This window comes from Copadichromis virginalis, linkage group LG15, assembly GCF_057382275.1.
Source record: "Copadichromis virginalis isolate Kocher_CV1m ecotype Utaka linkage group LG15, C_Virginalis_male_GT1.1, whole genome shotgun sequence".
Taxonomy (NCBI): domain Eukaryota; kingdom Metazoa; phylum Chordata; class Actinopteri; order Cichliformes; family Cichlidae; genus Copadichromis; species Copadichromis virginalis.
The window spans coordinates 32,554,437-32,574,747 of NC_140632.1; the positions used below are offsets into that span (position 1 = coordinate 32,554,437).

The following is a 20,311-nucleotide window of genomic DNA, read 5'->3' on the forward strand; positions in this document are numbered from 1 at the left end:
AGTTGACCCGGAAGGAGTCTGGCTTCACTCACATGTGGATGGCGTTTTAACGCCAGAGAACGTGTTTGTGTATTGAGATATACACGCGAGTGATGAACCTCTCAGTTTTCTTCAGTAGCAGGGAAACATTATCGCCAACACATCCCAGAGGCTGGTGTTTGCTGTAGCCCTCCACGAAAAGACATTTGAGAAGATGGAGAATTTAGTACTGAGTCTGTCATCACTAGGCACCATAGCGAGACATATTGACAAAAGTCACAGCCAGCTGAGCCAGTACCTAGCAAAGCAGGTAAGATTTGTTATTTCCTGAGCATATTATGATGGAAATAATGTGTTTATGTTCACATTGAGACTCTGCATCGTTAACCTTTCCTTTACGTGTTAGCGATCACGACCCTGTAGATTACGTTCAGGCTCGGTAACCCACAGGATTTAATTATTTTGGGTTGATAGTAAAACGTGTGGCCCACGTGATGTCTCCTCAGATATGGAGCCAGCAGGACAGGCAGTGTATTCTGGATTGTTTGGCTCAGCTGCTGCTAGAAAAGGATTATACTCTACTGATTGCACGGCACTTGCGTCCTCTGACACTGGACCTGTTGGAGCGCAATGCTGAGAGGGTGAAAGCTGGAGGCAGCATCAACCATGACCTCCATGAGCGCCTGTGTGTGGCCCTCAGCAAGCTTCTCAGCATCAGTCCTGACGCACAAACGTAAGTGTTCTGAGAAAACTACTGGTGCTGACGTTTGTCTTATTAAATCCTGTGCTCATTAACCCAGTGCAGACCTAGAGACTCTTGATCTTCATTTGTGCTGTGACACTCTTACACAGTAAAGTAAACAGTATATCCTGACTAACTCTCAGCACCTCTCCTCAAGGTTTGGTGCAAGGTACTTCGACAATGCCCCTCCGGTGTTTCAGAGGCTCTTCTTCACCAGTGAAGAGTCATCAGCTGTGCAGTATGGCCCCAGAAGGATGAAGCTGCGTGACCTAATGGGTGCCACTTTGCGTTTCCTCCAGAGTGATTGTGCCAAGTTCCGAATGCTCTGGGACTGGAGCCCCTGCATGTCCCTTCTCCTCACCAGTGATGTCATGGTGCGATGGTATGTGCCTGCGTCATGTTTAGACCTAGATATCATTAGATATAGATATTGGATTTTCAATATGGGGAAAAGCGTCCTGGAAAAAAACAAAAACGGGAAGCTTTTTTTAAGGAAATAAAGGTGGAGCCTTCTCCTGTCAGGACTGACTCGGCTGCACGCTCAGGTTGGTGGAGAAGAGCACTCTTTAGCTGGCTACTCCATCTGGCTTAGTTGTTTCAAAAGCTTTTGCTACAACGTAAAGTCATTAATAAATCATAATAAACAAAATCAACTAGTTGCAATACTTGCACATATTTAGTCACAGCTAGTGTTAAGTTCAAAAAGTTGACTTCAGATGTATTAAATTGATTTGAGTGCATAATGCTAAAGCATGGAGCCTGTCTTGATATAAGATATAAGTCATTCCACTCTCAATCCAAAATCCTGAGCCAGTATTCCAAATGAAGGCATTACTGGACGGACAAAAGATGCAAAACGAGAGAAAGAATGTTACCTTCTACATGTTAGCGTTTACCAAAGATATTATATTTGGATAGAAGCCCTTTGTAATCATCACAAATTGGTTAGTATCTATAATTTAATTGCATATTTTGTCATAGCAATTAACGTAGGATTATATTTACTTGAAGATTTAATCACAAAATGCTGTTAGACAAAGCCAAAAGTATGCTATCAGCACATTAGTGTTGCTATTCGAATCACTTTCTGGTTTAACTGCTCAAAATATTAACCAGTAATTTATAGCCAATGCTATTATATTTAACAGTCAACATTTATTCTTTGTTTTGTACTTGACCTGCAAATTACAGTTAATGTTACTTGTCACTCTAACAGGTACACCGCCCACTGTTTAGCATTGGTCTCTCATATGACTGATAACCAGAAAACCATCTTCCTGAGGAAGGTGCTGACGAGTGATGAGATCCTACACATGAAAATGAAGTATGTACCGTGTGTTTGGTGTTGACACTTGACCCAGCCATTCGCATTTGCAGTCTAAATGTGTTATTGTAATGGGATGCTACTGTTACATACACACAAACACATATACTTGTATTATATAAATACATTTCACAATAAACAAAAATATAGGACACAGCCTTATAGTGTCATTGCTGCTATTTCTTTATTTTTTCCACATATTTATGCACATATTTATGCACTTATTTTATCAACAACAGTCATGAATTGTAAATCTGATATTGTGGCGCTACATGCCTTTACCATTGATGCTTCTTTAGGGGTTTGGAAGAAACTCAGCAGCTGGAGTTTGAGAAGGCCCTGGTTTTAGCCAATCAGGGCTATGTGACGTGGTGCCAAGAGAAGGCCAACAAGTTTACTAGAGGCCAGGTGGTATCAGAGGACTTGTCGCAGAATGTAGTGGCAGTCTGTGGTGTTGTGCTACCCAGGATAGTTCCTAGGCAGCCTGAACAGGTAGGTAATCTTTGCGATATATCTGTCTCTGCTTTTTTTTTTTTTTTTTCCTAATATTGGTTTCTACTTGTAGATTAATCAAAAGGATCTGGTGTTGGTTGACTCAACCTGCCGCAATCTGAGACGACTGGCATTGGCCGTGGCCTCCCAGAAACCTGTACTGCTCGAGGGTCCTATTGGATGCGGTAAAACTGCTTTGGTAGAGTTTATGGCTGCTGTCACCGGACATGCCAAAACTACGGAGATCCTCAAGGTGCAGCTTGGGGATCAAACTGACAGCAAGGTGAGAGACATAAAAGGAAAAAACATGTTGTTTCTTATGGTTCTATAGGAAGTGATGAAGCATTATATTTGACATTTAATATATAAAACAAACATTTTACAAACTGTCAGAATTGTAGGATTTGCAGGTTTGCACCCATATGTACTCAAATCAGAACGTCCTGGCCACTGTTGATGTAATATTCACAATATTTTGTTGATGTTGTGTTTTGTTTTGTTTTTTTGATGATATTTTGTTGAAGCACCTTGTTGTTGTGATTTGGCACTGTATAAATAAAATTGAATTGAAGGTGTTTCTTCTAGTTTCACAAACTTTTTTTTGAGTTTTCTAATAACTCATTTAGTCTGAAGGCTGAACATTTCAAAATGTCCTTGTTTTATATCACAGGTGCTCCTGGGAATGTACCGTTGCACTGATATACCAGGGAAGTTTATATGGCAGCCTGGAACACTAACACAAGCCGTGTCTTCAGGCCAGTGGATCCTCTTGGAGGACATTGACCATGCTCCTCTGGATGTGGTGAGTAAATACCCTACCTTTTTAAATATGAATGAATTGAAAACTATGGACTGGTATTTATAAAGCATCCAAACAAAGTTCTCAAGATTACAAGTCCCATTTTACATTGGTAGTGTGTTTCATTCTGGCCCAGCATCCATGGGCAGTTGAGGATCACCTATTAACCTAACATGCATGTCTTTGGATTATGGGAGGAAGCTAGAGTACTCAGAGAAAAGCCACGCAGGAAAACATGCAAACTCTACATAGAAATTCTCTAGTCGGGGGTTTGAGCCATCAAGTTGTTGCTGTCAAGATGACACTGCTAACCGTTACACCACTGAGTTGTCACTGGCAAGGAAAAAACTAGCCCTAAAAAAGTTCTTTTTTTTTTTCTTCCCTCTCTCTCAGATATCTGCGCTCCTCCCTTTGATGGAGAATAAAAAGCTGATGATTCCGGGGCGAGAGGACTGCATTGATGTTGCGCCTGGATTCCAATTTTTTGCAACCAGAAGGTCAGACTACAGCGATTTGTTAAGGGATATGAAATTCTGATATGACTACTGAACCTGTCACATGTGCTTTGTGACGCTGGGATGTGTAATCCTATGTACGGTTAATCATTTCAAACTGTATGTACAATTGAGATGTACTAAAGAGTAATGCATGTTTCAATGAACACTGGCCTGTCAGATTTTAGTAGCAAGTAACTTGTGTTTTGTGGACTGTAGGATGTATTGTAGTGGTGGAAGCTGGCACAGACCCCAGAACTCCCATGCAGTGCTGTTGGACAAGTACTGGACGAAGCTGCAAATGGGCAACATGACACGAGAAGAGCTGAAGAAGGTGATTGGGAGGGTTTTCATGTTTAACTTCACTGTGGTTTCAACAGTAGATTCCCTTTTTTTTTGCAAAAATATGTGCCTGTATTCTAAAACAAGACATTAGCTTTAGTGTTACAATTAGTGTTTTATTTAACCAGTAAGGGAACTCCTCCTCTCCTTGTATAATGGTCCATCCCTTGGTATCTCCTTCACGCTCATGAAACCGTACTTGTTCTTAAAAGGACTTGCTGTGTCTAGAAGACGCACACAACTTTTTTTGATTGTATAGAGGGATGTCTTTAAAAATGTTTAATTAAAAACACCTAGCACCTTACCAAGGAGGAATTCAAGCAAGTTAAATCAGGCAGCAGCAAGCATCGTTTTTTTCCTTTTACTTATGAAGTTGCATGATATTCGGACACATGGAAGTCATAGGAGTCAAAGCCTGTATATTTTCATCGATTTGGATATTTAGAAACTTTGAGATGATCTTTTCTGCTGCAGTTAGGGACAAACTTAAGATTTCTGGTCAGCAAGTCAAAAATGATGTTTTTGCTACAGGGTTTTAATCCGTTTTTTTGCAGTATAAAAATCCTAAATCTTTTTTTTTTTTTCTCCATCGTGCATTCCTGCTGTAAGTTCTGTTGTATCTGTTTCAAGCTGATCCTATCCCTCGTGTATGTAGGTGCTCATTAGTAGATATCCGAGGCTGTCTGTGGTGTCAGACCATCTCCTGGAAATCTTCTGCCAGCTGACTGGGGAGAGACACTCTGAGCTGGACACAAACAGCCCTCCAATGCCTGACAACAGCCAGCAGCACAACTCTGACGACAAAAGCACACAGCCGAGGGCGCTTTCACTGAGGTGAGCCCCAGCTTGCTGCTCTCTCTTCTCCTTTTTCCTTTGTCTAACATTTAAATTCTAATCAACACATCAAATTGACCTGTGGCACTAAAAACATCAAATTCCACTGAATTTTATCCGCTGGTGACTAAGGCTGCCAGTTTTAATAACATCTATTATTAATTAAAGTACGCCGGTTGTTTAACATACTTAAAGGTACACAAACCAACTCACCCCAACCCGACAGCTGAAACAAAAAACTAGATGTTTCAATGATTGCAGCGCATCAAAACTGATTCTGGAACAGACAAAGCAGGCTAACATTAAGGTTCTGCAGTGGACTTCCCAAAGCCCCCAGTGTCTGTTGAAGGTGACATTTAACCAAATGTTAGTGGGTTATACTTCTGACCCAGTATGTTATACTTTTGACCATGTGTAGATCAGAGAAAATCCAAAATAAATGTAAACCTGTGCCACCCAGTTGTTGTTGTTGTTGTTGTTTTTTGTTTTAAATCATTAAAGATCAATCACTGCATATAGGATCATGGGGTTTTGATATACGTTGTTTCTTGAACATCTGGCCTATAATCCACAAAAGCTGTATTGTCATCGCAGCCATTTGGGGCATACGCAGAACCATGACCATGGAATTTATGGTCTTAAATCTATCACATTATCCCCTCCATCCAGTCTGCAGTTCAGTCTTCATGTGATGAACTGGTTTTCAATAAACTCTTTGCTGCGATCCATAGTTTACTGATTAAAATGTCCTTAGAGCAGGAAACTGGAATCACAGATTAATCAGGTCACATCAGTGCATTTAAGTAAAAGCGGACTCACTAAAGTGCTCATTGAAATTTCTGTGTTCTTTCCACGTTCTTTTAGTTTGGTAGATGGGTGAAAATTTGTGATCCCGTGTCTGTTGTGACAACCAAAATCAGGTTAGAAAGATAAGAAGTCTAAAAAATATGTTCTGGATACTTCTCCATTATCACTCTACAGGGACCTGCTGAAATGGTGTGAGCGAATCAGCGTCAACTTTGACTGCACCTCGTCAGCTACAGCACAACATGTCTTCCTAGAGGTCAGTGAATTCAATTTATGAAAATGATCACATATGGATGTTTCATTCATACACATGCCAGACGATATTACCATAGAAACCAATACACGGTTGTAACCTCCAAGACTCATCCACGTATTTCAGAGCCAGCCTTGAAACACCTTTTATTTATTTATTTATTTTTTATTTATTTTTTTTATGCAGTGACTATGAAAATGAGAATATATCATTTACTGTGTAGTAACTGAATCGTAGGATGTTGTTCGCAATAGACATTTTGGATAGTTTCGGCATGAAAGGGACACATGAGATGAACAAGAGTACTGGTGATCTTCCTACTCTGGCAGGACAAAATTGTCCCTGTTCCATAGCTATGTAGTTAGTTGTTTCTCTAACTGCTTGGCTAAAATCATAGGAACACAGTTAACTAGATCACTAACTACATGCGACATACGGTGGTGTGAAAACGTATTTGCCCCCTTCCTAATTTCCTCTTTCTTTTTTCTTTTTTTTTTATATGTTTGTAACACTGAGATGTTTTAGATCACGAAACAAATTTTGATATTAGAAAAAGATAAGGCAAGTAAATGTCTAAATGAGGGTGTTTTATCATTAAGGGGAAAAAAAGAAGAAAGAAACCTGTGTGGCCCTGTGTGGAAAAGGATTGCACCACCTTGTTTAATAATGAATTGGCTGTGATTAACCACATTTTTTATAAAGCGCTACTCTGTGAATTGAGTCATTTTCTGGTCTTTGTCTCCCTCAGGCTCTCGACTGCTTCACAGCCATGCTGTCTCATCCCGAAAGTAGACTGCGAATGGCTGAGATCATTGGAAGCAAACTGAACATCTCCAGAGAGAAGGTATTTGAGTGAACAGTTTTATGGTAAATGAAAGCAGTTTGAAGCATATGTTTCGGATTTTGATAGAGGACCATTCTGATGCCACTGAAATCCAATTTAACTGTAATCTTGGTTTTTAATTTGTGGCATCTGCTTTTTTCCAGGCCCAGCACTTCTGTCAGATGTATCAGCCTGGCATCTTGCTAACTGAGCTGGAGGCCTCAGTGGGCAGAGTGACTCTGATTCGGAAACAGACTGAAGCAGTTCAGCTGAGTGTGTAAGTGGGACATCCTACTCTGGCAAATCCTTTCTATGTTTCCACGATATAAAGTGCTGTGACAAAGTATTTACCTTTTCTGATTTATTTTTGTCATGTTTCAGGTCATTAAACTGACTTTAATATTAGATGTAGATGACTTCTAAAAACAGCAAGATGCTGTATGTAAATGATGATTTTATTTATCAAAGGAAAAAAATGCTTGTTATTCATTCGTTCCTACTCAGATTGGCTGGATGCGACTTTGACTTGTTTTCCATTACGATCGAGTACCACCTAATGTGTGTGGGGTGGTTATAGCAACATGGTCAAGTGTCCTGTGATGTAATTAGTCTGCGACTTGAACGCCATGACAAAGGTGGACTTCCAGGTGATGTTATACCTGCTCGGTCTGTGGCTTTCTGTGAAACTTGGGGACCATGGCGATTTCCCTGTTGCCAGGTTTTAAAAGTGGCGGTTTTGATTTTCATGAAGGAGATGCTTTCATGACTCATCAAGTGACTAGCTAATCCACTGATGTGATCATCCGAGGTTGCTCGGGGCCCCATTGGGATACGTACTAAAAAAGCTACCACCTAAGGGAAAACCGTGGTGAGCGACCAGAGTAGGTACAAATGGAAAAGTGACTGTAATCTCTCCAGGGTGTCTTGAGACTGGTCCGGGGGGACATGTCTAGAACACCTCACCTAGAAGGCACCCAGGAGCCATCCTTGTCAGATGCCCGAACCACCTCACCTGGCTCCTTTCGATGTGGATCAGCAGCTGCTCTACTCTGAGCCCCTCCTGGATGGCTGAGCTTCTCACCCTCAAAACTCAAAATTCCCACCGCTTGTACCACGGTGTTTTGGTTGCTACCCAGAGCTTAAGATCATAGGTGAAGGCAGGAACATAGATCGACCGGTAAATTGAGAGCTTTTTGATTTAGATTTTTTTTTTAAATTCGCCTCTCTTTTCACCATAATGGACCGGTACAGGGTCCACATCACTGCAACCGCTGCATCAATCCATCTGTCAATCTCCCGCTCCCCTCACTCGTAAACAAGACCCAGAGGTACTTAAACTCCACTGCATCAAGTGGAGGGGAGTTTAATTCATCCCTCATCCATAGTGGGTGATGCACCCTTTTCTGGCTGAGGACCATGGCCTCAGACTTGGAAGTGCTATTCACATTTCTGCCACTTCACACTCAAGCTGGAGGCCACCACCGTGAAGCCAGCACAACCACATCATCTGCGAAAAGTAGACACCCAAGTCGGCAATGCAAACCAGGCTCTTGCAACAGTTATATAAGGGCCGAATGCAAAAGTGTAATATTTTTGCATCCACGTGTTTATGTGGGTGAACATTAAATTCAATGTTGACACAAAAAGTGTTTTTGTTGTTTTTCTGCAATGTGCAAATATTAACTGTTAATGTGTTGTTTTAAACAGGGAGAACCACACATTTGCTGCTACACGACCATCTGCCGTGCTACTTGAACAACTGGCAGTGTGTGTGGCCAAGGGAGAGCCGGTTCTTCTGGTGGGGGAGACTGGAACTGGAAAGACCTCTACTGTACAACAACTAGCTAGAATCACAGGTGAGCTCAGGTTTGCGCAAAGATAAAACTTGGCTGTGGCTCACTGGTGGTTTGAACCCTCCCTCCCCCTGTCACTATGTCTTTAAACTCCAATTATCTCCATAAAGCTCTGTGAATGGTTCATCCTATTTGAAATATTTCCTATTTGTTCAATCCAGGACACAGGCTGCGGGTTGTGAACATGAACCAGCAGAGTGATACCGCAGATCTGCTTGGAGGGTGAGTCACACAGCAACTGTGCATTAATTGCATAAAAATAATACTCTGTCACTAAAACTATATAGATAAGAACAGCAGTCAAGTGTTTGTGACAACTGGCAATGAGTCATTCACATTGTGGGAGCGACCGTGGCTCAGGGGGTTGGGAAGCTCATCTGTAACTGGAAGGTTGCCGGTTCGATCCCCCTGCTCTCTCTGTCCTGGTCATTGTGTCCTTGGGCAAGACACTTTACCCTACCACCTGCTGTTGTTGGCCAGAGCGCTTTGGGTGCCTAGAAACGCGCTATATAAATGCAATCCATTATTATTATTATTATTGTTATTGTTATTATTATTATTATTGTTATTGCTTGGATAGCTCATTTCCCCTTCGTAAATGAAATCGTAATTTAAGAATGCAATATTTGTATTTACTCAGGTTATCGTTCTCTAATATTACATTTTTTTAAAGCTATGAAACATCCAAGTATTACAAATATGCTAAAAAAAAGTCACGAAGTGGACAAATGTTTTATCATAGCAATGTAAATAGCTGCAATTCACAACAACAGTCATCTGATTAAGTCCCTCCAGTAGTTTTTCTACTGATCCATGAAGACTACTGATAGTGTCTTTGCATTATGTATGATGAAGAGTAACCGGCTCTTGACTGGAGTTGTAGAGGCATCTCAAAGTCTATTAATGCACACCCTACAGTGTGTCCTAGATACATCATCAGTGATATAATGGGTTGTCACTGGGTCTTTCAGGACTTTCATGTTTATACATCCTCACCCTGATGACCTAGCTAGCGTGGTTAGTCCCCAGCTTGTGTCTAAATAAATTGTGTTGTCCATGGGTCCTGCCTTTTCACACATATCTTGATGGCCTCTCAGGTATATTGGTGATGTGCAAGATGGCTCTCTTGCTGTGCAGTCTGCTGATCTCAAGTAACTTGACGACCTAGTAGGTAGACTGGCTAGCAAAACCTTGACAGCTGACATCAATGGAGTAGCTCCTCATACTTGGCCCTCTTCCTCTCAAATACCTCTCCAATGCATTCTTCTAAGGGTACAGTCAGTTCCAGCAGGGCCACCTGCCTCGATATGTCAGGCCTGGTTGTCACAACTACTGTGTCAGGGAATTCGAGCTGTCTCCTTAGGTTAGCCTTCCAACTGCCAGGCCTGAGCTGTTGTCAGAAGTCCTCTTGTATCCTGTTTCTTTTTTCTCTAGCCTTGACAAAAACAATAGTGCTTTGTTGCCTAGTGTAACCTGTTGAGAGATCTGCTGATATCTTCTGTAATAACTCAGCACCTAGTCAGGGTGCCACTAATAACATCCTTCTCCCAGAGCTAACAGCTTAACACATATGCTAATAATTTTCAGTTCTCTGCCGGGCCCCAGGAGGAAAGGTTGGTTAGGTTTGGGAGGGCATCGTTCACTGACTGAACCTTGATTTGATTTGACCTTCCAATAGTCCTGAACACAAGATGTTCTGGTCTATTGCCTGCGCCCATCTAGTCCATATTCCTTGCTTTTCATCCCAACCATCCTGCATCCTTCTCCCCCCATGCTTGGATTTCTTTCTGGGCTAACTGACATGTTGAGTTCTTGGGGTGCTGCCAGGTCCTGCCCATCCTACTGCAACTGTCCCCCCCAGCTGTCTGTGTCACAGCCACTTGTCCACCTGATCAACACCCTCCTGAGCCCTCCACCTCCAGCTTTTCCTCACCTCTATGCTAGCCAAAGAGACTCTCTCTACAGCAACAGCACTTGCCTGAATATCCATGAATTCCTTCGAAAGGCTGCTTGCAGTGTTAGACTACAGGAAAAAACCCAACCCACCTGTGCAGGATCTTGATAATCTTCTCAAAGGCCCCCACCACAATGATGGGACATGGTAAACCACCTGCTGATACATCCAGGCCTTTCCTCTTAATTGGCTTCCCAGGTATTGATTGAATTTGGACTTCTCCTAGTGCATATGTTGCCCTTCTACACAACTAGAGATCAGAACCTGGTTGTCATAAAGTCCATCTATACCCAGTTGATCAGGTGTTTGAGACCTTGATGGATCTATTTTATCCCAGGAGTCAATATTGTGATCACTGTCAGATTGTCCATGAAAGCCCTCATTGGGGGCCCAAAATGGGGCCAAGCATATTCATGGTCAAAATAAACAAAATCTCTGAGAGGGTACACCCAATGATTATTCCCTAATCTAGCCCATAGAAAGCAGATGTTACTGGTCCAGCCGTCTTTACTGTAACTGAAGCAGCTGTAATAGTCCAAAATTTGGTTTCTGATCTTGTCTTGAATATGTGTTGAACGAGTGTGCTTTCCACTAGTTTGTGTGAGACTGTCCCATGAGCATTGGCAAGGTCAAATCGCAGAACTGCAAGGTCAGCATTTCCCTCCTGGATAAGCTAAATGACATTTCCTGTCTGATCGATGATCTAATACCCATGGAGCGCTGAAGCAGTGTCGATATATGGATTGCTTAAAAGGGATTCTATGTATCTGGCAACAAAGCTAAAGTATATCTTCCCCTCAAAGTCGAGGAGTGAGGCGATTCCAAATTGTTCAGTGACATCTTCTTCATATTTCCACTGCTGTGCAACTTTTCCTATCCTCCAGCTAACCTTGATGGAGTCTGGGCCACTTGATGTAGACAATGTAGGAGACTCCACTTGGACCTGGTGCTGAGGTACTTCTACTTGCCTTGACAACCTGCTTGACCTCTCTCAGGTTTGGCTTCTTGAAGTGGAATGTCACTATGGGTTATTGCAGGTTATCAAGGAAAAAACTGGATGGACCAGAGCTTAAATCAGTGTCATATTCTCAATACGAATGGATACATCAATCTTTTAGTTGTAGCAAAGAACAAAACCCAAATTGTGAAAATAAAAAAATAAATCTTTTCCACTGGTTTTAAGTCATTCTTTTGGTAACACTTTGGTGCCAAACTCTATTAAGTAGTAAAAAAAACCCAAAACGTCCCAGTAATTTCTTTTGATGATTTCTTCTTAGCTTAAACTTTTTTCCTTTTTTTTTTTTTTTTTCTCTTCTTTTAAATAACAGGTACAAGCCAGTGGACATAAAGCAGATCCTGCTCCCTCTGCGTGAGGCCTTCGAGGACCTGTTCTCCCAGACCTACTCGAGAAAGCAGAACCTGACCTTCCTCGGTCACGTGCAAACCTGCTTCAGAGGCAAGCGTTGGCAGGATCTGCTTAAACTCATGGACCACGTCTGCAAGTCTGCTCTCACTAAGGAGCTGCAAGAGAAATCAGATGGTAGTGCTCCAGAATTACTAGATGGTTACACCGGCTGTGTTAGAGTAAAACACTGACGTTTTCCTGCGTGTGCGTGTTTGTGTCCGTGCAGCTGCTTTGTTGCAGGAGCAGTGGGAGGCACTGGCTTCAAAACTTAATCAGACCCAGCAGCAGATTAGGGCCTGTGAGACAGCCATGGTCTTTGCCTTTGTGGAGGTAAAGACTTAAAAAAATAACCACACATATGTTCGGGGATCAGAGCGTGGTAACCCTTACCTGTGTGTGTTTTGCTTTATAGGGAACATTAGCTCAGGCAGTGAAGAAGGGCCACTGGATCCTGCTGGATGAGATCAACTTGGCAGCAGCAGAGACCCTCGAGTGTCTGAGTGGACTTCTTGAGGGCAACACCAGATCTCTAGTACTGCTGGATCGTGGAGACACCGGTGAGGACTGCCATTACCTTGCCCCCTTTTGAAAGCCTTCATTAAATACTTCCAAAGTTAGAACTCTGTAATTTTTTGTTTGTTTTTTTTTGAGTAGAGCCCCTAGTACGCCACCCAGACTTCCGGCTTTTTGCCTGTATGAACCCAGCTACTGATGTTGGGAAGAGGAACCTGCCTCTGGGCCTCAGAAACAGGTGAGACTATGCAGCGCTGCAGACTACGCAAGAAGCTTTATGCCACAGGCATAATGCTCGACTGATCGAAAAGTATTTGTTTTTATATATTATATGTATATTTCTATACAAATATTTTTAAATCTAAGTAAGCATGTGTATGTTTTTGATCAAATGTTCTATTTTCCTTCCTTTATACAAGAATTAATTCCAAAATGGGAACAATGCTTCATTTCTAAACCTCTGTATGTTTCGCTTAGGTTTACTGAGCTGTATGTGGAGGAGCTGGAGAATGAAGCTGACCTGAGGATCCTGATTTCAGATTACCTCAAGTGCTTAAATCCACATCGAAGTGTCATCAGTGGCATTATAAGGTTGGCTCTTATAAATGCTTGAACTTTTAAAAGATCGTTTTTTTAAAGACGTTGCTGAACGAGTGTATTTCTTTTGTACACCATCCAACAATATACCTTCTTTGTTGATGCTATATGCAGCCTGATGCATTGTAGACTCGAATAGGTAGAGCGTAGTTTCAAGAGCGTGTTTGCCTTTTGTGTTTTTGATGCAGTCATCAAACAAACATCCTTACTCATTTTGGGTTAGTTAATTGCATCATAATCAAACTGCCATAGATGCTTGCGTTACAAGCTTGCTGTTACATTTTATTGTTGTTTTTTCACCCTCGGCTTCTGACACTTTTAGCTTTAGGATAGGATATATATGTAAGTGTGTGTGAGCTGTAGGTTTACACTACCTTTTGAATGGCTTATTTGTCAAATGTATTTCTTTGCAGCTTTTATCTGACAGTACGAAAGGAAGCAAGCTCACGTCTGGTGGATGGAAGGGGCCACAGACCCCACTACAGTCTGCGGACTCTGTGCAGGGCCCTGAAGTATGTGGCGCTAAACCCCTGTAACAACGTGCAGCGCTCACTTTATGAGGTGGGAACCAGATCTCTTATTTATAAGTAGTCATATTGAGAATGGTCAGTTTTGTTTAATGCCCTGTGTTTTTTAATCATTATTGTTATTATTTTAGTATTTGAAGGTTTGATGTTTTTGTACTTGTTATACCTGTTCTTCAACTGCGTCTTGTGTGCAGGGGTTCTGCCTGAGCTTCCTCACTCAGCTGGACAGAAGCTCCCACCCTGTGGTCCAGAAACTGGTGTGTCAGCACATCCTGATGGGAAACACAAAGTGTCTGAAACAAGTAAGATCTTATCAGAGGTGCTTTAAAAAAAAATGATGAGAAAACCCCAAAAAGTGTGTGTGTATGCATAAAACAATCTTAGATGAAGATACCACAAACCAAAGACGTTATCACTTTCAACACACTTCATATGTGCTCTTTCTCTTTTCTAATAAGCTTTCAATGTGAAAAATGTTTCATTTTTCAGCATGAGCTAAAATGGATTTTAAAGTTCTGAAAAGTGACTTGTTGTAGCTCAGGAGGTAGAGCAGACCATCTACTAAGTAGAAGCTTTGTGGTTCGATCCCTAATACAAGACGTGCATGCCAAATATCTTTGGGCAAGATATGAACGTGTGAATGTTAGATAGATGTAGCACTCAAAGCAAAAAGTGCTTGTGTGAATGGCTGAATGAGGCAAGTTGTATAAAACACTTTGAGTGCTCAGAGTAGAAACGTGCTATCATTTACCAGTTTAGGGCGAAGTGATACGGAGGCATAATTATATGCAACCTTTCTGTAAAATGTTTGTGCACTGTGTTTCCTACAGTCCATCCCGGCACCCTCAGGCCGACCCTGTGTTGAAATGGAAGGCTATTGGGTTTCCCAGGGGGAGATGGAACCAGGTCTCGACCCCAGCTACATTCTCACTCCCTCAGTCAAGCTGAACCTTCGCGACCTTGCCAGAGTGGTGTCTGCAGGGTGAGCTATCACCCAATCTGACCCCTTGTACAATGTTCCCCCCTGAATCAATGGTTTCATCTATAAATCTCTAGATATTCATGTTGACAGAGCTAATTCAGGCCCTTCAGTAAATGATGCACCAGAGTGCATCAGGACAAATCTGTGGTTGGACTGAATTGCCCTGCAGTCAGTGGCCTACCAAACAGGAGGCTTTGATGTTTTTATAACAGTGGAAAGAAAGAGCTGTGATTCAGCCATCAGCTTTCCTGTGTTTCTCCAAAGCGATACATTTGTCTATTCCTTTCTGCTCCTACGCAACATTAACATGCCAGACTTAAATGTGAATGGTGAGGACATCACTTCTTACTTTTAGAATTTTGGGGCCAGTGCATATCACAACTATAAAGATTTTTGAGTTGAAAATCATACCAGTTTGTTACAGGCTTTAAATGTGAACAATATGTGTGCAACAGGAGGCGGCCAGTAGTTGGTAGTGTTGCCTCACAGCACAAAGTTCCTGAGTCTGACTCCATCTTCTTCAATGTATTCTGTTGTCACAAACAGAAAAGGTTCAAAGCATTTTGTTTGGTTTTGTTTATAACTCAGAGGTCCTTCACCACTTAGCTGCTCTTAAGGTTAATTTCATACAGTCAGGAAATAACGTCACGAATGTTGCTTTGGCTTTACAGGACTCACCCAGTGCTGATCCAGGGAGAGACATCTGTGGGGAAGACCAGTTTGATCAGGTGGCTCGCTGCTGCCACCGGGAACCAGTGTGTGAGAATCAACAACCATGAGCACACCGATGTCCAGGAGTACATTGGCTGTTACTCATCAGATGACCGGGGCAAGCTGGTGTTTAAAGAGGGTATGAGCATTTAAAATAGTGTTACAAGACTCCTGGGGCTTTTCTCTAGGGAATCAGCTTTTTCATGCTCCCCGTGCCTGCATGGTTTTTGTCTAGTTACTCAAGCTTCCTCGTGCAGTCCAAACATATGCATGTAGGGTTAAATGGGGATTCTTAATTGGCTGAGAATATGGGACAGAAGGAGCTTAAAGTGAGCAGAATAAATCACTGTATAGTTAAATGCGACTTGTAATGGTCAGTAAGACTAGGAAAGATAAACGCCTATCGACTCTGTTCCCTGTCCCAATGGCAGTGTTTTGTGCAAAGAAAAATAAGAAGCTGCATTATGTTGTCCTGTAAAGAGCACAGCAATGAAGAGCGAAGCAGTCATGTGACTTGCAAAAGAGGAAAAAAAATCAATGCATTGAAAACTTGAAAGGTTTTCTCTGTATGTAAATACCCAGTTTTTTAAGTAAGGCTTAATAAAATGAAGTGTGAACGAAAAACAAACATTTAGTTTCATAATTTAAAACTATATTTATTGTAAAATGGAAGAAAGGTAACAGATGTTGAAATTGAGACATTTATATACTTCGTCATTTTGAATCTGATGGAAGCAACATGTAAAAGGGAAAAAAACTGAAACGAGGTAACAAAAGACTGTAAATTTGTGCAACACGTGTGAGGTTGGACTGTATCCAGAGGCTTACTATAGATCTTCCCTCAAGACCTCCTCTGAAAAAGCTGAATAATGTAAATAAAAATCAAGACTTTCTATTTCACAAAGCATCCAAACCATTTGGGAAACTGTCAGAGAATAAAAATTGCTAATAAATGAGAATCACAGTTAATTACCTTAACTGCTAATGTGAAGTAGCTCGGCCCCAGTCCACATGGCTAATTTTATTTGTCTTTGATTAAGGCGTTCTTATTGATGCTATGAGGAAAGGCTACTGGATCATCCTAGATGAGCTGAACCTGGCCCCCACTGATGTTCTGGAGGCCCTCAACAGATTGTTGGACGACAACAGAGAACTCTTTATGGCTGAAACTCAGGAAGTCATCAGTGCTCACCCCAGGTTCATGCTGTTTGCTACCCAGAATCCCCCTGGTCTCTACGGTGGTAGAAAGGTATAGCATTCCTTTAGCTTAGGAAGATGGATAAAGTAGCTGTGAAGTGAAATATTATTTGGATAGAAATCATGAAGATTTTACATGATCATAAAGGTACGGACAGGCCTTTTTATGAAAACACACACAAAAAAGTTGGCAGAACGTGTGTATTCATCATACATATATATATTCTATGCAACACTATCTAGGTGCTCTCCAGGGCTTTTAGGAATCGCTTTGTGGAGCTACACTTTGATGAGCTTCCCAGTGCAGAGCTTGAGATCATCCTTCATCAGAGGTGCAGCCTTCCCCCATCTTACTGCACCAAGCTAGTGAAAGTCATGCAAGACCTTCAGGTAAGTGTTGCACTGTCTCTCGCGTCTACTCGTATCTTTCTATTACTTGCCTGTTCTCGTTGATCCTGACTAATTGTTCTACAGTCCTTGCGCAAAGGATCCTCAGTGTTTGCAGGCAAACAGGGCTTCATCACCCTTAGAGATCTTTTCCGTTGGGCGGACCGCTACAGGCTGGAGGAACAGGCAGAGGCCTCTCGGGACTGGCTGCAGCATTTAGCAGATGATGGTGAGGCTCATTAAACAACCCATTAAATCACTTCCACACAGAGACCCTAAATTGAAATTTTCACTCCCCGACAGGGTATATGCTTCTGGCAGGACGTGTGAGAAAACCTGAAGAAGAGGTCATCATCCTGTCCATCCTGGAGAAGCACTTCAAACGAACGGTGAACCCGGAATATCTGTTCTCTCAGAAACAGGTTGCCAGCCAGTTCAGTGAGTCACGTATTGCATGACATTTTCATCACCAATGATGATACTTTCTGTTAAGAGATGTACTCTAAAACACTGGTCCCCAACCCCCGGGCCTCGGACCGGTACCGGTCCGTGAGTCGTTTGGAGAGTTGAGGCTCAGGTGTGAAATGTATGGTTTTCAGGGTTTTTATCGGTTTTCAGCGTTATTTTGTTATCGTTTTTATCGTTAACTCGGTTTTCCTGGGTCTTATATCAGAATCAGAATCAGAATACTTTATTGATCCCTGGGGGAAATTATTTTTTGTTACAGTGCTCCATTATAAACCAACATTAAGACAAGACAGACAATACACTAACTAAGAATAGTACAATATATATATCATTATAAGACTATACTGACTACTAAGTACAATTTTCCATTGACACTTTCCTTACTTTGCACTAGTATTTAGTGAGTGTTTAGTCTGCTTACATTACTTTAATGATAGCAGCACTCAAGTTGCATGCACTTTCTCTCAGGTTTCAATGTTAACTGTTAACATTTTAGTTGACATGGAATACTTAACATTGCTGATTTTATCTGTTTGTAAAAACAATGGCAGGTGTCACTGTAATATACACTTGCTTAAAATCTGCAGCATCTGCTTCATGCACTGACATTTAGAATTCAGATACAGTGAACAGAGTTAAGTATGATGTTGAAAGCCTGTAACCAGTATTGTGTACATGGGCGGAGTACATGGGTAGCGCCAAATCACAGCGACCGCTGCCTTGAGGCGACTACTGTTGTACTATTAGAACACAAAAAAGTCGTTTTAACTAAGCTCGTGATCAACACAGTGTCGTGTTGTTTGATGATCTCAACAGGTCCCTTCATCGACAGCATTGCTGGAGTCCCAGAGGAGTTCCGACATGTGGTGTGGACACAGGACATGAGGAGACTGGCTGTGCTCCTCGGTCGAGCGCTGCGATTTGGCGAGTCTGTCCTGCTTGTAGGAAACACGGGGTAATATTAAGATATTATTCTTAATATCTGGGAAGTAATGAAATACTTTAACTCTAATTGAGTATAATTTTTAGGTATCTGTGCTAGAGTATTTTTTTTTCTGACAACCTTTTAATTTTTCACTCTATATTTTTAACTTCCTAGGACCTGGCGTCCACATATGTGGACATCACATTTTGGGTTGTCTAGACCAAAATACTAAACTCTCAGGAGGTTAAATAAATATCTGAACTTTCTACTCAAATTTTCAAAACAGACTTGTTATATTCGCTTGAACAAATTTGAGGGGACTTGTTATTTCACATCCCTATGGGCCTAATACACGAAAGATGATCCTATTTTCATATTGCGAAGTGTGGTGTATAACAACCAAAGGTAGACTAATCGTGTTATTTAAAAGACTCTACTGTGATGGATTCAAAGTACAGACTAGTGTGTGGCTGTGGGGCCCATGGTCATAATTTGATATCAGGTGTAGCAGAGGTGACGATGCTTTGATTAATTCACTGAATTCAACCTTCATACAAACTTTATAGTCTATAATATAAAGAAACATAAACAGTGTACTCATAGTGTAGAGGATTGTGATTCTTTTCCCCATGCTGAGCCACTAGAACCGGTTTTAGGGTTCTCGCATATGCTTTCCCTTAGATGATATACCGACATACCAGGTAGTTTTTGAACTCCAAGTAAATTGAGTCAGTTTGAAAGTGCAACTCCAGTCAGTCTCTGTTCCTACACTTAAGTGCTTTCTATCTTACATTCACACACATTCATCCACTGAACACATTGGGGAGCATCTTGGGGGTTCAGGATCTTGATTGATCAGCTCTAACTCCTGAGCTATAGCAACCCCATAATGTACAGATTTGTGAGAGTCATGTCTTCATGTTTACTGTGCATATAAGTTGTTTTTTTTTTTATATATATACATAAATGTCTAATGTCATGTGTTTTGTATGTGCTCCTGCTCCTTCACCAGATGTGGAAAGACCACCATCTGTCAGCTGTTTGCTGCTTTGGCTGGACAGAAGTTCTTTTCAGTCAACTGTCACCTCCACATGGAGACATCTGATTTCCTGGGAGGACTCCGGCCTGTCAGACATACACATCAGGTAGTGATAAGTCCTCACTGGGACCGCTAGTGATATTCAAAATGTGGAGGAAAATATGTTCTCCACAGTACTGAAAGTTGTTCATCTGAATCTGTTGTTCATCTCATTCAAAAAGTGGAAAGATTCTTGCCCCCATCATGTCAACTGGGGTGGGGTGGGCGGGTTAGTTAGTTAACTTAGAAAGTTAACTACATATTTCTATATATATATATATATATATATATATATATATATATATATATATATATATATATATATATATATATATCTGTGATGCATTTCTGTAAATTCTTATTATTAAATTGGACTTGTGTTGATGTTGATACATTATAAAGAAAATCCTGGTTAGTAGTGTAGAAGCACAAACTTCTATACTAAACTAAATATCTGTGCATGTCTGTGTAGAATGACGGGGAGGACGGCAGACTGTTTGAGTGGCATGATGGGCCCTTGGTACAAGCCATGAAGGAGGGAGGTGTCTTCCTCATGGATGAAATCTCATTGGCAGACGACTCTGTCCTAGAGAGACTCAACAGGTACCCACACAAAATATACATGTTCCATATCTACACTTATCTTGAGGGTCAACAACCCTGCAGCTTAAGAAAGTAAAATAAAAGAAGAAAACTGTTTAGATGCTTTAGAAAACAGAAAAACTGTACAGTAGTATTTTGCAGTATTTTGTTCTGAATGTTATACATGCTGCAAATTGAAGTTTACCTAGTAATCAGTATTTTTTTTTTCTGCCACTGAAAAGT

The 20,311-nt window shown here is 41.4% G+C and overlaps 1 protein-coding gene across 1 annotated transcript in view; it reads left to right on the forward strand.

Moving 5' to 3' along the window:
- The first annotated feature begins 22 nt into the window (after positions 1-22).
- The window catches only part of mdn1 (midasin AAA ATPase 1), a 61,419-nt gene continuing 41,130 nt past the window's right edge, over positions 23-20,311 (forward strand). The window contains exons 1-31 of the mRNA XM_085432932.1: positions 23-289; positions 486-712; positions 879-1,103; positions 1,938-2,045; positions 2,345-2,537; positions 2,611-2,820; positions 3,208-3,339; positions 3,730-3,833; positions 4,050-4,164; positions 4,828-5,006; positions 5,988-6,069; positions 6,815-6,910; positions 7,054-7,166; positions 8,597-8,745; positions 8,904-8,964; positions 12,025-12,236; positions 12,328-12,431; positions 12,514-12,658; positions 12,756-12,852; positions 13,092-13,205; positions 13,625-13,772; positions 13,933-14,040; positions 14,569-14,720; positions 15,392-15,570; positions 16,472-16,680; positions 16,872-17,018; positions 17,103-17,244; positions 17,319-17,453; positions 18,300-18,438; positions 19,421-19,553; positions 19,959-20,089. Coding sequence (XP_085289058.1) covers positions 194-289; positions 486-712; positions 879-1,103; positions 1,938-2,045; positions 2,345-2,537; positions 2,611-2,820; positions 3,208-3,339; positions 3,730-3,833; positions 4,050-4,164; positions 4,828-5,006; positions 5,988-6,069; positions 6,815-6,910; positions 7,054-7,166; positions 8,597-8,745; positions 8,904-8,964; positions 12,025-12,236; positions 12,328-12,431; positions 12,514-12,658; positions 12,756-12,852; positions 13,092-13,205; positions 13,625-13,772; positions 13,933-14,040; positions 14,569-14,720; positions 15,392-15,570; positions 16,472-16,680; positions 16,872-17,018; positions 17,103-17,244; positions 17,319-17,453; positions 18,300-18,438; positions 19,421-19,553; positions 19,959-20,089 — 4,385 coding nt within the window. The 5' untranslated portion in view covers positions 23-193. The remainder of the gene's footprint in view (positions 290-485; positions 713-878; positions 1,104-1,937; positions 2,046-2,344; positions 2,538-2,610; positions 2,821-3,207; positions 3,340-3,729; positions 3,834-4,049; positions 4,165-4,827; positions 5,007-5,987; positions 6,070-6,814; positions 6,911-7,053; positions 7,167-8,596; positions 8,746-8,903; positions 8,965-12,024; positions 12,237-12,327; positions 12,432-12,513; positions 12,659-12,755; positions 12,853-13,091; positions 13,206-13,624; positions 13,773-13,932; positions 14,041-14,568; positions 14,721-15,391; positions 15,571-16,471; positions 16,681-16,871; positions 17,019-17,102; positions 17,245-17,318; positions 17,454-18,299; positions 18,439-19,420; positions 19,554-19,958; positions 20,090-20,311) is intronic.